Source organism: Barbatula barbatula (genome assembly GCF_947034865.1).
Source record: "Barbatula barbatula genome assembly, chromosome: 17".
NCBI lineage: Eukaryota > Metazoa > Chordata > Actinopteri > Cypriniformes > Nemacheilidae > Barbatula > Barbatula barbatula.
The window spans coordinates 7469168-7486202 of NC_136780.1; the positions used below are offsets into that span (position 1 = coordinate 7469168).

Genomic DNA, 17035 nt, shown 5'->3' on the forward strand with positions numbered 1-17035 from the left:
ATATTCATAATCATTACGTTAATGCGCATATTATTTAGAGGCGTTTAGATAATGTTGTTGGCGGAGGAATATCGGGCGCTGTGGCTGTGAAACGAAAGTCCCACCAAGCGCACCCAAACGTAATAAATAACACTACATTGTAAATTCGCACTTATATTTTTGACTAACCGTGCCTAAGTTTGATTATAATTATTAGCAGCTGACATTCCTCTACGGCTTACATCGACATTCATCTCCGTTTTTGGAGGTGGACTATATTGTTTCGCGAATGCATCAACGCCGCTGGAGCTAGTGCTACTACGGCGGTTAGGGCCATCTTTGGTTGTTCTCGCCGGGTGGACCACAGTCAGACATCAATTGTGATAGTTATAGAATTAAGCCAGCCATAGGTGTGTGCGAGCGCTTCGTTTATTTCCAGTAATACGACAACCCGTTTAGATATCCCGCATAAATATTTAGCCGCATCAGAACCGTTTTGAAGATTTTTTTGCAACGGAAATTTCACTGAAGACGGGAGATCCAGTAATACAACATGGATGAGGAATATGATGTTATCGTATTGGGCACCGGACTTACGGTGAGTTACGCATTGAAGTCTCGTTAAATGATTATGTGCATAACCAGAGACATCGCCCGGGGCTACTGAAAGAGATAAAGATCATGCAGCTGGATGCTACGAATAGATGCGTTAAATGAACCCGAGGGCCTATTGCTGACGCATCCTCTGGACCAAAGCACTGTATGTGTGTGTGTGTGTGTGTGTGTGTGTGTGTGTTCCCTTCGCGTTTTACCATAATTCATCGCAAATTCATCTTCTGGGATCTTCACCTGCATTTTCAAAGCGTTTGAGGCCGCATCGTTGAAATGACATGAAAGATGTTATAAAAAAATAATGACTGATGCTCTTCAGTGACTTAAGGAGTGGCATCGGGTATCCCGCTCGCTCGTGCGTCGCTACGGGAGAATGACTCAGTTTATTGTAGATATTTTATTAACGTTGTTTAGCCGGTGATGTGCCTTGTTTATTAGTAAGTGTCGGTGCTTTATTGCTTCGGTCCTTATTGTTATATTCACAGCGTCGGCTGTAACAAACGTAAAGACGTTGGATAAAACATGAAAATAAATCATGGTTATTATACGATAATTTAAAGTATGGACAAGCGAAGCGGTTGCTTCAATAAATATATTTCCTTCGTGGAGGAGAGTGCAGATGATCGGGGCTGTGGCTCGTAATGTGGGATGGGTGGGGTGACTCTCATCCCAGTGTTCAACGCGGAAGTCAACAGCTGAATAGAAACCGACGAAAATACACTTCATACAGTGTTTTAATTCAACGATGTTTATGCATTCAGGAATGCATCCTTTCTGGGATCATGTCCGTGAATGGGAAGAAAGTCTTGCATATGGACAGGAATCCGTATTACGGAGGGGAAAGTTCCTCCATCACACCCTTGGAGGAGGTGAGCGGGCTTCAGTCATTCTCACTACACTACACAAGCACACATTTGATCATTTCGTTATAAATGTTTTGTCCACGAATGACAGTTGTTGTTTTTTTATGGATGCTCTCACGTGGTACATGTGCTTTTTGCAGCTCTATAAGAGATTTGGGATTTCAGACAGCCCCCCAGAGTCAATGGGCCGGGGAAGAGACTGGAACGTTGATCTTATCCCTAAATTCCTGATGGCCAATGGTACAACTAATAATCTTATTACAAATATTGTACACTTGAATGACCAAACTGTTTATTTTTATTTAAAGAAATCATGTACACTTACATTAAATGAAAAATCCACTTTATCTCATGTACTTTATCTCAAAAACGAAATATTTGTATTTGATTCTGAATCAATTTATCATTGTATGGCATCTATATTACCAAGTGCATTGTACATACAAATACTGAATTCACATTTAGGTAGCTGTCGATAAAATTTGTATTGAATAAACTATCCTGCCATTAAGGAAACATAGAGAGTTGTAATTGTGTCCAAATCTTTTTATCTTTTTTAAGGTCAGTTAGTTAAGATGCTTCTATACACTGAAGTGACCAGATATCTCGACTTTAAAGTGGTTGAGGGAAGCTTTGTTTACAAAGGGGGAAAAATCTACAAAGTGCCCTCAACTGAGACAGAGGCTCTAGCGTCAAGTAAGTGCAGCTGTTATATTTTAGAAGGTTGTATTTCAGTCTAAATCAAGAAATGTATAATTAACAAAATGATCATATTGTTTGTTTTGTTTAGACCTAATGGGAATGTTTGAGAAAAGACGTTTCCGGAAGTTTCTAGTTTTTGTGGCCAACTTTGATGAGAATGACCCCAAGACGTTTGAGGGTGTTGATCCCAAACTCACAACAATGGGAGAAGTGTACAAGAAGTTTGATTTAGGACAGGATGTCATAGACTTCACAGGACATGCCTTGGCCCTCTACAGGACCGACGAGTAAGTGTCACTAATGTTATATAACCTCCTTGGGTGGATTCACTGAACTGTAGCATCACTTTTGCATACACGATAGGTGCAAAAACCTGCAGTCACCCACAATGCAATTCGTCGGTCTTGACGTAGTGCTGCACCTGCAACTGTACCTCTTTCTTTAATATCAATGACAACATTCAATTTTTTGTTCCCTTTTTTCAGTTACCTTGAGCAGCCGTGTCTGGAGACGGTCAATCGGATCAAACTCTACAGTGAATCTCTGGCGCGCTATGGGAAGAGCCCTTACCTGTACCCGTTGTACGGATTGGGAGAGCTTCCCCAGGGATTTGCCAGGTCAGTCATTCAATATCAATATTTGTTCAAACCACAGTCCTTCTGAAGTAATTATGTTTTGAGTGTAATTGTAAGGTTTTCTTCCTTGTAAACTTAAACAGGCTAAGTGCAATTTACGGTGGAACCTATATGTTAAACAAACCAGTGGATGAGATAGTTATGGAGGATGGCCACGTGGTGGGCGTGAAGTCTGAAGGAGAGGTGAATATTGAGACAAGCATTGTGCATATTTATTTATTACAAAAATACTTTTGTTAATTGTTACAATTATTAAATTTGTAATTGTCATTTGTAGATTGCACGCTGCAAACAGCTCATCTGTGACCCCAGCTACATCCCAGACCGTGTGCAGAAAGTAGGCCAGGTGATCCGAGTCATCTGCGTCCTTAGTCATCCCATAAAAAATACTAATGATGCCAACTCCTGCCAGATCATCATCCCTCAGAATCAAGTGAACCGCAAATCAGGTTAGTAACAGACACTTCCCTTTAAAACGTTTTTATAGTGAATAGAATTTTAAGCATTGTCAGCATTTTAAGATTAGCAAATTGAGGCTGTCAACCTTAATATGACCATAAATGCATGTGTTAGCATACAATTGTTCCTGCGTTATTGCTAAATTGATCATGGCAAGGTCACGAGTTTGACAACAAAAGATAACATGCATTAAGCTGCTCTAGATAAAAGTGTCTGCCAAACGAATAAATTAAAGATGTAAACAGTACGTCTGTATGTGTAATATATCAGTGTCACCACTAGAGGAAGCTGTTTACCTCATGCATATTTAAAAATTAGCTGAGGTGCATGGTGCAGTTTTAAATGCATTTAAAATTGAATGTATATTTTTGTTGTTTTAACATAGATATCTACGTGTGCATGATCTCCTACGCTCATAATGTGGCGGCTCAGGGGAAATATATTGCCATTGCAAGCACCACTGTGGAAACCTCAGATCCTGAAGCTGAAATCGAACCTGCTCTGGAACTTCTTGAACCCATTGACCAAAAGTCAGTTTACCTTAAACCAGCTTTGTCTGTAAAATAAAGCACTTTTACGGCATGCAGGACTTTAAAGGATCTAATCCTGGTGTTTTTCAATAGTCTTTTGGAGCAAATACTTTATATGATCTGTGAAAGTTACATATACATTAATAGGAATTATAGAACTGCAGAAGAAGACACACTTGATGGCTTCTGCTTGGATGTTGGAAAATTAATTTAGTAGACAAAAGAAAAAACGAATTAGGATAATAAAGGAATAGTCTTTCAGTTTGGTTTAACATGTATTCCAGGTAGCACCTCATTGTTGGTTGAGAGATGCATTGTGCGAAATTCAGTTGTGGACAAGATTTGGTTAAAATATATGAAAATGTATATTTTCTTTAATTTATATATCATGGCTATATTTCTGTTTAGGTTATGACTTTATTTTGCTCACTTTACAACACTAGTAATGACAATAAGGAATAATATATCATGTCAATTTATAATTATAACCTCATTTTTGCAGGTTTGTGGCCATCAGTGATATGTATGATCCCACAGATGACGGTACAGACAGTCAGGTGCGCTTCACTATCATCCACATGTCGTTTCTTCTGGTCATCAGTCAATCATGTTCAAAAAGTCTGGAAACAACCTGTATTGATGTTACTTTCACAGGTATTTGCATCACGGTCTTACGATGCCACCACTCACTTCGAGACGACCTGTAACGACATCAAAGACATCTACAAGCGCATGACAGGAAGTGACTTCGACTTTGAGAACATGAAACGTAAACAGAATGATGTCTTTGGGGAGGATGAACAGTGAGAGGCACTGATCTCTAGGAGCAGAAGGGGAGATAGGTCAGGCTGAATTTGATTTACATGGGCCGGGTTTGGAGAACACAAGAGATATAACGATGTTGTGAATCTTCTTCAACTGTCTTTATCTCCCAGAATGCTCTTTGTCTTGAAGCCCCGCCCCCGTGTCTCTATTCAGATTCACACAGTTCAGCACACAGACACAAATGCTCTATTGCTCACATTCCATAATTCACCTATCTGCACTACAAAGTGGGCGACACTGCTAGTTTAAATTTGCAATTTGCATCGTTTTGGGCAAACATCCTGTTGAAGTGAAACGTGTCTTTTTGTTCTGAATATTGCCCTCGACTGAAGCCCACACATGTGGAAAAACTGTGACTATTGAAGGAAAGACATAATCAACTTTAGTGAAACATACCCAAACTCAGACAAACAGAAACAGCTTCATACTGCAACAGTTTTCCTGTATTTAGGAAAGTCACATAAAGTCATTGAACAATATTAATGAAACACTACAATTTGACAGCTGGATGTAATATGAAAATAGGCAGACTTCGACTCAAGTAAAAAAATCAGATTTAGATGTGTCTAGCATTTGACACAATGTTCTGAAAGAAATTGACAGTCCTGTAGGTGTGTATCATTTCAGTAGATCTAACTATCACTCACTGCTCTTTCATGTTATTTAATTCTTTTTTTATTGCTGGATTTGTTTGACAACTACATTGAATGAGGTGTATAATATGCAGTATAGAAGTGAATTGTAAGCCATTAACTTGTAACTAACATTTGGTCTTTGTACTAACTTCCTCCGTCCCAAGATCAATCCGACAGCTGTGGCGTTCATTCACTGTGATTCTCAAGCCTGGTTGTTCTAAAGATCCTTGCTGATTGGTGGGCAGCATCTCGAGTCCCTTCCCTTTGTTCTCCACTTCCACGAAGTCCACTGTTAATGTGACCATGAAGCCACTATTGGCAGCGGTTATGGTAATCCTGTCAAAGAATGTTCGAGTACGATTCTCCATCCCTTCCTTAGGAGGAGCCAGCATCAGATGCCCATCCACAATAATACCTTTTTATAAAAATAGGTCAGAACAACAGTATCTAAACATTAATACAGTCATACATCGCAAGGTATAGATTTATACCATTGTCTGGGTCCTCCAGCAGTCGTAGCACATCATCAGCCGTGCCATCAATGGTAAAACACAAGGTCTGGTGCATTTTTGGGAGCCAAACAACAAAGTGAGGGTCTCCATCCACTTTTAGTGACACATGATAATTAGTTTACATCAGAAATGTATGTGTAGCTTAACACTTGAGTTTGGCGACAAGGAAAAAAAGGAAAAAGTACAATTTAATTTAGTGTAGTGTCATACCTGATGAAGAAAATACTCTGGCTGAGCTTAAACTGAGTGAGTTGTCAAGGTCTGCTGAAAAGCAGATTTTTTAATAATAATGTAGTGTAATGTTATTTATATGTTTTACTATTATCATTATTAATAATACCAAAATAATAATAATGTTACATAAATCATCATTCATAACATTAACATATATACGTATATTACATTTATAATGTTTGTATAATTCTTATTCATATTATTGTTATATTATAAATGTTGTTCTCACCAACTTCCTCAGCATCTGAATCTAGAAAAAATGAACCAAAATAATAATAACTCAAAGTACACTGTAGAAGTCTTACATTTTAAAGTGAAATCAAGTAATTTCTATTTACAATTTTAAATTTGAAGTGTTGAGTTGCAGTAGCTTAAAAAAGTAAAAAGTAAATTGATATGGCTTAATTTGTTTCAATTAAGTGAAGTATATGTAAAAATTATTAACATTTTCAAATTGTATGTTAAAATAACTTGCACAGCCAACTCCAGTAAGGGAGCAAAAAATATTTTATGGAGTAGATTAAATATAACAAAATGTATTTAGTTGATGGAGCACAGATTAAAGTGTTTTCAACTTACATGAATCATAATGGATGTTGTAGTCATAGTCGTAGTCTTGTGCTGCACTGTAATCTACAAAGCAATATCACAATGAGGCACCTTTGGCCATATTTACAGAATAGAATACTGCAGTGATATGACGTATTTCTATGCAAACCATGAAAGCGAGTTTGCATTTTAGCACTTCTGGTTCCATCTCTCCAAAGTTTAAGTATTTGTTTTAAATGGGTTTTTGGTAAATTGCCTTTAAGGCCCAGTCAGTAATATCTAGCGGCGAGGTTGCGAATTGCAACTCGTACAAAAACCAGGGTACACGTTTTTAATACGTTTGAAAGAGTTGTCAAAGGCTTGGTGATGATGACGTTGAAAATTGAGCAACCGTAGTGCAGTTTGTTCATAGCGTCATGTTAGCTTTTTACTTTTGCGATTGTGTTTCGGCTTCACAAGTACAAAAAGTGGTGTTAATTTGTAAATATTATCTTGATAGACAAAACGTGGAAACAACATAAATCTTTGTTAATCACAGATCTTATTTTTTGCGATCTTTCAAAAGTGTATGGGAAAAAATGCATGGGCTTTGTGCTCGAGGGAACCAGTGCGCTGCCAACTTCAGGGTTGGCCTCCAAAAAACGTCATCTCTGAGGTACTCTATTTGGTGCAAAACTACCAAAGATAAACCTACCATAGAAGACCTACCTTTGACAAGATCAATATCTGCATGAGAGCAGGAAGACAGAGAACATTTTTGAATTAATATATCTGACACTCTAGCCTGATAAGTTAAAATCCAAGATTAACTGGACGGTCATACCTTTCTGTTGAATATGGATGGTAGAAGAGACGTCTGTTACACAAAACAACATTATATCATTTCAATTATAGTTATTCATGTATCTGATGCTTATATCCCAACAACTCATACTGTATAGCAAAGCTTCACATCATGCTAAATTGTGTGTGAGAGAACCAAACTTCTGCTTCACAGAAGAAACTCACCCATTACACGAGATGCTTCCCACAACTTAGGTGCATCTGTCATTCCTGGCATAAGCATAAAACTTGGAGTCAGCAGTGTGGCCACTTCCAGTTCATCATCTGAATCTGAATCTGTCATGGATGCTGTTTTGGTATGTGGTGTCTGTGGCTTTTGCTGAAGTCCTGAGGTAGTAGAGTTCTCCATGTCAGTTAACGATGATTCCTTCACAAACGGTGCAGTTTTTACTAAGGTGGCTTGTGTTGTGGTTTTGACCGGTTGAGAGGAAGAAGTGGTCTTCACTGTGCTGGGTGGAGTCTTGGAACTCTTCAGAGTGTTTCTAATTACACCCGAGGTTGCTGGGGTTTTGATGGTGCTGGAAGGTGTGTTAGGAGTGGTGTTAGGAGGCACCGTAGGGGTCTTCTTCAATGATAACAGATGGGAGAGAGAGGTATTGGTTGGTCGCCCAGTGGTATGAAGCCCTGAGGGTGGCGGATGTACTCGTACAGATTTCATGTCGGTGGGTTTGCTTGGTTTGGTAGTTGAGGAATAGTTCGATTTTTTGGGAGATGTCTGATTTGTCATGTTTGCCAAACCTGATACGATACCATCTGCGGTCTTGCCAGTTGTAGACGTCACGGCAGAACTAGTTGGTTCTGGTTCATCGATATCCGGTTTAACCACCACCAAAGAAGTGACGGGTGTAACAAAATTGTACTTTAGAGACAAATTGGTGGCTTTATCCACAAGAAGACGCTGTATGAGCAAATCGGTGGTGTTCATTTTAGCCACCAGCAATTCCTTAATAGTGAAGTAAGCCCAGAGTCGATGAACGAAGCTGGGAATACCATCCAGCGCTTGCGGACAGCCCAGATATGGTGTTGTAGTATTTATGACTGCTTGGGTCAATGGAAGCTCGTTCTCCACCTTTACCTTTTGCTTTGAGTCGCTCGCTGTCAATGTAACCTTCAAATCTCGTACGCCAGGCTTAAGTCGTCCTGTAACCACCAGTTCGGAGCCTTGAAAGTAGTTGGGGAAGAGAGTACGAGTGACATCATAAGCCTGATCATGTAGATAGGACAGCTGGATATCTGACAGGAGAGGACTGGCAACTTCATCGTAGAATCCTTTCAACTGGATGGCAGCATCTTCATCCTCATATACCTAATTAATGACAATAATGCGTTTTTCAAACATGTATCTGAAGTGACTTACAGTAACGTAATTAAAGGGATAGTTTACCAAAAAAAGAAATTTTCGGTCATCGTTTACGTTGGTTCCCAATGACTTGCAATAGCTTTGTGTCTATATAATAGAAGTCAATGTAAACCAACGGTTTTTGGTTTCCAACATTCTTCATGATCTCTTCAACATAAGTCATACAGGTTTAAAGAGGGTGAGTAAATGATGACATCATTTTTTGCTTTTGGGTGAACTAGGCTTTTAAGAATCCTACCAACTAGAAACATTTATCCATTTTTGTTAATATCGTCATGATTTTCTTGATTTTAGTGTAGTTCCAGTTGCCACTTACCATCCGAGCCATACCACGATTCTCCATGGCCAGCCTCCTCAAAAGGGGAAAATCAGCATCGTCTCCAAAAGCCAGGCCAAACAATGAAGCTAAACCCAAAGCTTTCTGTGCATTATGCAGAATCACATCAGGTTCCGTCACTCCAATAGTAGCTTCTCCATCAGTCAGAAAGATGATCATGGGAATACGGTGATCAGTGGGTGAAGATGAGGTTGAGGTAGGATTCAGTAGTCGGGCCGCAGACAGCAGAGCTGCGTTGATGTTCGTCCCTGATGTAGTGTGAGAATAAATAATGTAGTTCATAGTCTTCAAAAAATACTAGATTTGCGGCTCATGAGCAGACATTTTTTAGAGGCTGGTATGCTGGAATTTAAAGTTGCTTTGGAAAAGAACACCTGCCAGCGTAAATCAGCTTGGACCAACATGGAAATATGATATAAAGAGGAACCACCTACAGCCGTCTGCAATTATGTTCCTGACGAATTCCTTGGCTTCCCGCACATTCTGCCGTGTGAAACGAACGGTACGTCCTTTCTTCCAAGTGTGGACCTTATCTGAGAATGTGATGAGATTAAAGTAATCACCCTCACGAAGGTCGCTCAGTATGGTCATCATGGCTGCCTTAGTCTGCAGTAAAATATAATGAAGAAATATATAATTCAGTGATGTTTTAATAGTTCAAGTCACAGGATTTGTGGTAGTCAACCATAGAACATTACCCCCATTGACATCAATCAAAATACTTTATTTTGTGTTCCACAGGAGAAAGATTCGATTACAGGTTTTTCGACAACATGAGGGTAAATAAATGATGATGGAATTTTAGATTTTTGCCTGAACTGTCCTTTTAAGACAGTTGAGATGCCACCTGTTTGATTTTTGTGCCGATCATAGAGCCACTGATGTCAATGACAAAGATGACGTCTTTAGGAACCACTGGAAGACCTCGGGGTGCAAAGTAATGAACAAAGTAGCCATCATCCACCTGAAAAGAAGAACAGTGACAACATTACATTTCTAGATGGCCGCCCACCCTCATTCTGTTAGCACCAATGAGGTGAATATGTGTGAAGACCTGGATGTCACCAATGGGGTCTTTGAGTTCCACGTCGTATTGAATGATAAAGTCTGCGTGGAGACCTCTGGGGGAGATGTTTCTCTGTTGCTCCATGTTGGGATTGTATTGCACATGTGCACAGTAAAGATTCTGCTGGACTTCAGTTGAAGGGGGAGGTTCTGCATCTGCTAGAAAATCAGAGAGTCAACATATCAACAAAACTTGCATTTACATCGAAGAAACAAACATATGTTTCATTTCTAAGCAATGAGTCGGGGGATAGATCTTTGGAGGTTTCTTTCAGGGTACCTTGAACATTGTTGGTGAGCAGTCGGCTGGTCCGCAGTGGCAGAGCTCTGACAAAGCTGATGCCCGTCCTCTCCGCTATGCTGACATCCAAAGAGAGGTTCTGCACAGGCTGCCCAGGCTGCAGACCCAGTGTGAGCTCATAATGTCCTAGTCGACGTGACAACAGCTCCTCGTAAGACAGCGAGAAGGACACACGAGCCCCGGGTGGCACATTGACTGCCACACGGAACTTCTCAATCTCCCGTTCCCTTCAAAATTACGATAACAATACAAATAACTATGTTATTACGATATCTATTTACCATAATAGTATTAGTTGAATTAATCCATAATTTTCTTTACTTAATGTTTTCTCTTTTTTAACCCTGAATTACAATCAAAATATGGCTTTAGGGAGGAAGGGTATACTCAATATGCCAGTATTGTAAAAAACGTAATATTACATGAAATATATCACAATATCATGTTAAATCTATCCATATGACAATATCACAATTCAGCGGTAACACTTTACAATAAGGTGCTGTTAGTTAACATTAGTAAACGCATTAGCGCACAGTGAACAATTTAGTTTTTCAGCATTTATTAACTCTTGTCAAAGTTAGTTCATGTCAATGTAGTTATTCATGTTAGTTCATAGTGCATTAACTAATGTTAACCTTGACAACGTTTGATCATTTTAATATTGTATTAGTAAATGCTGAAATTAACTTTAATTAATATTAATAAATGCTGTAGAAGTATTGTGCATCTTTAGTCCATGTGCATTAACTAATTGTTAACAAATAACACCTTATTATAAAGTGTAACGATTTTAAGTAGTATTATTTGTTCGTCTAAAGGGAAAAACTATTAAACAGATATTATTATAACATCGCCGATGTTAAGTCTTGATAACCGCAAAGTGAAAAATCTGATATTGTGACAGCTCTAGGCAAGGCAAACCGGTAAAAGCAAAGTAAAGTTAACAAAATCAAAAATTTTTGTTTTTATTATCATGGTAATTGTCAATGCCAGTATACTGCCTGTATAGTGTGTGTGCATCACAATAAAACATTATGTAAACCAAGTAACATAATTTAAATAAGGTAAGATCCGTCCAGAGGAAAAGTGTATGGTATCAGCAGTTTTATCAACGTTTTCTTATATGTTTTTACTTAAATATTAGACACAAAAATATTTTTTTGACATACAGTAAGAGTATAGGCCAAAAATGATAAATCGTGATTAATCGCATCAAAAATTTTAGTTTGTTTTTAACATAATATATGTCTGTTCATTCCTTTGGCATTTATAAACACATACACACACATAGGAAATATTTGCGTGTTTTTATTTATTTTTCCAATAATTGAAATGATATGTAAATATTTATATATTGTGCTTAAATATGTGCATGAACGCGTATGTGTATATAAATACAAAATTTTATGTAATCTCTGAAGCCTGAGCAAATGTCAGCACTGCCTGAGACAAAGAAAAATCTCTTCTGAAGCTCTAAAAGAGACACATGTGGTATTACGTTGGGTGAGTTAGTGGATTTGAACATGTATTTATTTATAATCGTATTTTTGTTGGAAGGTAAATGAAATGTGGTCTGTTCCAGTTTCTAGTGGAAGTCTGCTGACTGTAATTCTGCCAAAGATACCAAATCCTGTCCCACTGGAGAAGGTATTAAATAGATTTTGGACTTACTTAGTGGCAACAAGTGCCGCTGTTTTCCCCTGCTTCTTAGCTGCGTCATACATCTTCCTAGCAGCATTTCTCATCTTCACCTCAGACACATAGACTTTACCATTTGACGTGCTGGGTTGGGGTCATTGGAAATAAAAAAAGAAGAATCATAACAGAAGCACACATTCAAGTTCATACCGACAGTCTTGACTGTATAGTGACGTCACAGGTTGGTTAACAAATCGAATTGCACAAACAGGTAGCGACATTGACGAAGAGGTGAGCAGAGGAGGTCATTTCCTTCAGCAAACACAGGAGCTAGGAAACTCTGGCATTCACAGCTACATTTCTCTGGCCTCGTCTCTCACGCAGAAGCATACACACTTAAGAGTTCACCAACACTGGCTATGCATACACTCTCTGTTTGTATTTCTCTATATGAGGGTCAGGGAAAGAAAATGCTAAAATAAGGTATGCCCCTTTAAGCAAATATATTTAAATAAAAATCAACAAGAACTAACCAAAATAAACCAGCAGGCTTGAAAAAGACCTTGTTTGTAAAAGAGCGAGTAAATGGACAGTTTAAGGCACAGTGGAAAATGAGGCGCCGGCACGTATGCGTGGCGATCAGACGTCTGCTGTGCATGTGACATAGTGAACACACAGAGCTCTCAGTAATGTTAAAGAATTATTTTACAGCAGCATTGAATGCACGGCAAACCATTTTTGTTAAAAGTGTCGAGGAAATGTGTATCCTGCCTGAGTTCACATTGAAACTTCGCATCATGAATAGGTATATCCGTGCATTCTACATACATGTACGTGTGTTTATGCACATGTACAAGTGTGAGTGTGTGTACTTTGGCCAGGTTCCTTTGTAAACTATGCAAGGTAAAAGCAAGAGTGAACAGAGTCAGTTCCCCTCATTTTCTCTATTAGCTTTTCTTGACAAAGCCTGCTATTCATCTGCCCTGAATGTTCTTTACTTTTGACTTACGTCTGTTTCCAAATCTGGTCCCTGTGTGCTTTATCAAGCTGTTATGGAGACTTATTTGTTGGAATTTGTTTATTTAAAGCACTTGTTTTTGGAAAAGTGGTTTACAGAAGTCTTACTCTTAAGAAAATATGTCATTTACGCACTAGGTCTCTCACAGTGGTTTCCCAGATGAACATTTTATGGACGTAAACGTCAAAATATTTTAACCTCATGAGGAGTTATTTTTGTTGGTTATTTCTGTATATCTGATTTCAGCCTTGGACCTATTTTCCCCTTTTGATCACGAAGCATGTCTTTCCACATGAATGAATCATTAGTACCAATTGCAACCCTGCTGTGTTTATTCATGATAAAACTTCAAACTTAAGCCAAATTATACGATTGTAATTTAACTAATTGTCAAGGGCGTGTTATTCCCTAATCTGTTTTTCAAAAATATTTTAGAGGCTTAACCTGGGAAGTTCTGCAAAATGCCTGAAAGAAATGTGGTGTAACTCACATGGTGAAGTTGGAGATAAATGCGGATGGAGTCAGATCCACCTCAAAGGCAGCTTCTTTAGTAATGTGGAGTTGGTTCCACACTGTGCTCTCCACTGTGGTTAAAGCATAGCGAGATACTACAGAACACCGCACGTGGTAATCTGTCACCTTTAGCTAGGGGCATAACAAACCAACATGGCAATAATACATTACTGTAATATACGATGTGACATAATACAAAGAGTACAGGAGACTGGGATTAGTATTCAAATCTTTCACCCAACTAATAAATAACTTGCAGACTTTGCTAAAATTGTAAAATTGCATATTGTATCTTAAGAAGAAAGATGAGTTCTTTTTAAAAAGCAGGTAACAGGTTATTTAGAGAAACTTATTTAAACCATTCATTTGATATGATAATGAAAGAACACAATTCACAAACATAAACACACGCAGGCACGCACACACAGACACAAAATTAAACACTTTATAGTTATTAAAGCCCTTGTGACAACTTTGTGTGACAACTAGCCCCAGTCAAAAGGTACTGATTCTGTAAATACCTTATGATCTATATTAGCATTCTGCTGTTGATTTATTAACGCTTTTGAACGCATGTAAAAGCTTGGTATATAGTACATCTAAATCGGTTTACTTGAACTTGATTCAGACCACATTGATCTGGCTAGAGTCAGTCTACTGAGATGACGGTAGTACATGCAACAGACTAGCATTGAACATTTACATTTATGCATTTGGCAGACGCTTTTATCCAAAGCGACATACATAGCATTATCCTACATTTGTTGCTTAGTATGTGTAATCCCCTGGGATCGAACCCATGACCTTGGCAAAAGCTACGCTCTTACCACTGAGCTACAGGGAAGATTTAAGTCTAGAACATTGTTATTGTGCTTTCTGAAACCTCAGAATAAAACCGCAGTAACGTAATGCAGCAGTGGTAGAATTTTATATAAAATTATATGAAGCAAAATTGTACATTTATTGTTATACTTACTGTTGGTTTTGCTGTTGAGGCTTGACGTCTAAATCTCTGAAAAATAAAAAATAATACATTAAGTAAAGTGTTTTTTATATCTCTTGACTTGTCTTACTACATCTGATGCATGCACAAACATTTTAGGAACAATACGAAAGAAAGTCCAACTAAACGTAAAAACTGAGTTTTGTTTATTAGTGCCATGAGTATTCATATTTATTCATATAAACTTAGTGCATTTATTAGCTACTCAATTACCAATGCCAAAACTGATTTTGAGGGCCAGAGAGCTATATGAAGAAATATTTTCAAACCTACTCAGTTCATTCAAATATGCCAGTGGTTTGGTCTTGATCGTACATTCAAATACACTGAATCAAAGCCATTCATAAAACGGGTGGAAATGTAAACAAATGCAAGTACTTTACACTGAGCTACTTACTTTACCGGCAATTTATTACTGGGTCAATACATTACCACATATCCTGTAGGTTTCTGTAAATGCAAATAAATAGCTAAAGATTGCACAGTAACTGAGCAATCTCTTTACATATAATTGTTTCACAGATTGGCCAGTTTTATGACATTTTAAACCACAACTAAACATTTGTTAAAAACAATTAAAGAAAGTGGTCATTTAGACATGTGTTGGAGATGTTGTTAAATGTCTCTCAATAAGCTTCCAGAATAAAACAGTAATTGCCATTTTCTCATTTAACCTAAATTATAAAACGATATAGTTTACCTTTCATAATTTGGATCCTACGGAAATGTCTTACTAAACTCAACGTAAAACTAACATCTTATTTTAGAACCCTGCTGTTGTTTTATAACGACATGTTTCTTTGAGTTTTTTATTCGTATATTAAGCGCGCACGTTTGTGCGCTTTTACGCGTAATTGTGTCATAAAGCGCAATTTGAGCGCCACTATCGGTCCCTCAACACACACACTTTATTCCACATTCATTTTCCAGATAAAAACAAACACAAAGAGATCACAATATAACACCACAACACAGTTAAAACTTGACAATATCAAGTGCTGTTTTAAAAAAATGACAAACCTGGAAAGGGACTGTCCGGGCGCATCCAAAGGAACCAATGGTCAATGCGATCAAAACAACTGCATGAACACTTGAATCCATTTTGCTGGTATCACTGCATTCAGTTTGGACTTAGAATGTAAAATCCAATATTTTACCACGAGTGCCTAAAGTCCTCTACTGACCAAAGAGTTGTTTATAAATGGAGTAGTGATGTCCCCTCCCTTCCAAAAAGATCCTAACATTGATACGGAAGGCCAAATAATGGACGAGACGGATGAAAACCACACAGTGACTTTTAGCGCAGGTTTTGTGTTTCTAAAGTTCAAGGTTTGCTCTTTTCACGCGTACATGGTGGGAATTCCGCAGTCTCGCCACGGTTTTGGGGGCCAAAAGGACCACAAAATATTAACCCCTGAATGGCTACAATTCTGAAGATTTCCGAGAACCAGCCCTTTGCTCACCAGCATATCTTAAAATTGTTGTGTAACAAATGAACAAGTAGTCGAAAATGAGTGCGCAAAAGTGCTTTGATCGGATATGTTGGGCGTGTGGGGACGTTTATTTAAAAATCTTAATTGGGCTAAAGACTCTTGTTTAATATATGGCGAATAATCAGTTATAATGAGCAATATGAGTGGTGTTATTTTTGCATTTTATGTCTTTTTTGTTTTTAGATGTATTTATTTGTTTAGTTGCTGTCCATGGTACTAGTGAGAAACGGAGTAAGATCCTCTATACTATTCTGAGTAATCTAAAATATCTCCTTGTTAAAAATGTCCTTAAATACATATTATGTATATGTGTGTATATACATATATATATATACATATATATATACACATAAACACACTATATATATATATATATATATATATATATATATATATATATATGAGAGAGAGCGAGAGAGAGAGAGAGAGAGAGAGAATACATATTATTAGTATTCTTTAAAATAAGATTTTGGGGTATTTGACCCAAAATAGCAGAACCCAAGAAAGATTTCTTAAGTGAGGTTCAAAGGTATGCTTTTTTTATGTTAATGTTACATTGAGATTTCAATGCTTTTAATCCTGAAAATTAGCAAAACTGGGAAACCTTTTCTATAAAGTGATCAAAGTCAATAACACTGTTAAACATTCTGTAGAAACAACACTATTACTGGCAAACGTTTGTTCAAAGATAAATGACCATTAAACATTAACCATTCTTTCTTTTTCAGAAACAACTATAAAAACAACAGCATTCTGGGAACCGAAATTAGAAAAAAAATGAAAAAGGTTTATGTTGATTCCTGGTTCCCAGAATGCTTTGCCTGAGGCTGTTATTTTTTTTTCTGAAAAAGAAAGAATGGTTAATGTTTAATGGTCATTTACATTTGAACAAACTGTTGACAATAAATTAGATAAATATAAATCTA

The 17035-nt window shown here is 37.6% G+C and overlaps 2 protein-coding genes across 2 annotated transcripts; one reads left to right on the forward strand and one right to left on the reverse strand.

Annotated features, from left to right (window-relative positions):
* The first annotated feature begins 292 nt into the window (after nucleotides 1-292).
* gdi1 (GDP dissociation inhibitor 1) lies at nucleotides 293-6240 on the forward strand. Its single transcript, XM_079477944.1, has 11 exons — nucleotides 293-577; nucleotides 1353-1460; nucleotides 1595-1694; nucleotides 2016-2150; nucleotides 2245-2443; nucleotides 2642-2773; nucleotides 2875-2974; nucleotides 3069-3240; nucleotides 3636-3780; nucleotides 4283-4337; nucleotides 4435-6240. The coding sequence occupies exons 1-11, from the start codon at nucleotides 533-535 to the stop codon at nucleotides 4585-4587; spliced, it is 1344 nt and encodes a 447-aa protein (XP_079334070.1). The 5' UTR covers nucleotides 293-532; the 3' UTR covers nucleotides 4588-6240.
* Nucleotides 5366-16085, reverse strand: itih6 (inter-alpha-trypsin inhibitor heavy chain family member 6; the record flags this gene model as incomplete). The annotated part of the gene is made up of 15 exons (XM_079478270.1): nucleotides 5366-5655; nucleotides 5732-5845; nucleotides 6216-6236; nucleotides 6566-6619; nucleotides 7244-7261; nucleotides 7359-7391; nucleotides 7544-8684; nucleotides 9055-9323; nucleotides 9510-9681; nucleotides 9923-10039; nucleotides 10130-10299; nucleotides 10421-10668; nucleotides 12116-12226; nucleotides 13591-13745; nucleotides 16080-16085. 15 exons carry the CDS (start codon nucleotides 16083-16085, stop codon nucleotides 5366-5368), a joined length of 2919 nt encoding a protein of 972 aa, XP_079334396.1.
* Nucleotides 16086-17035: the final 950 nt, after the last annotated feature.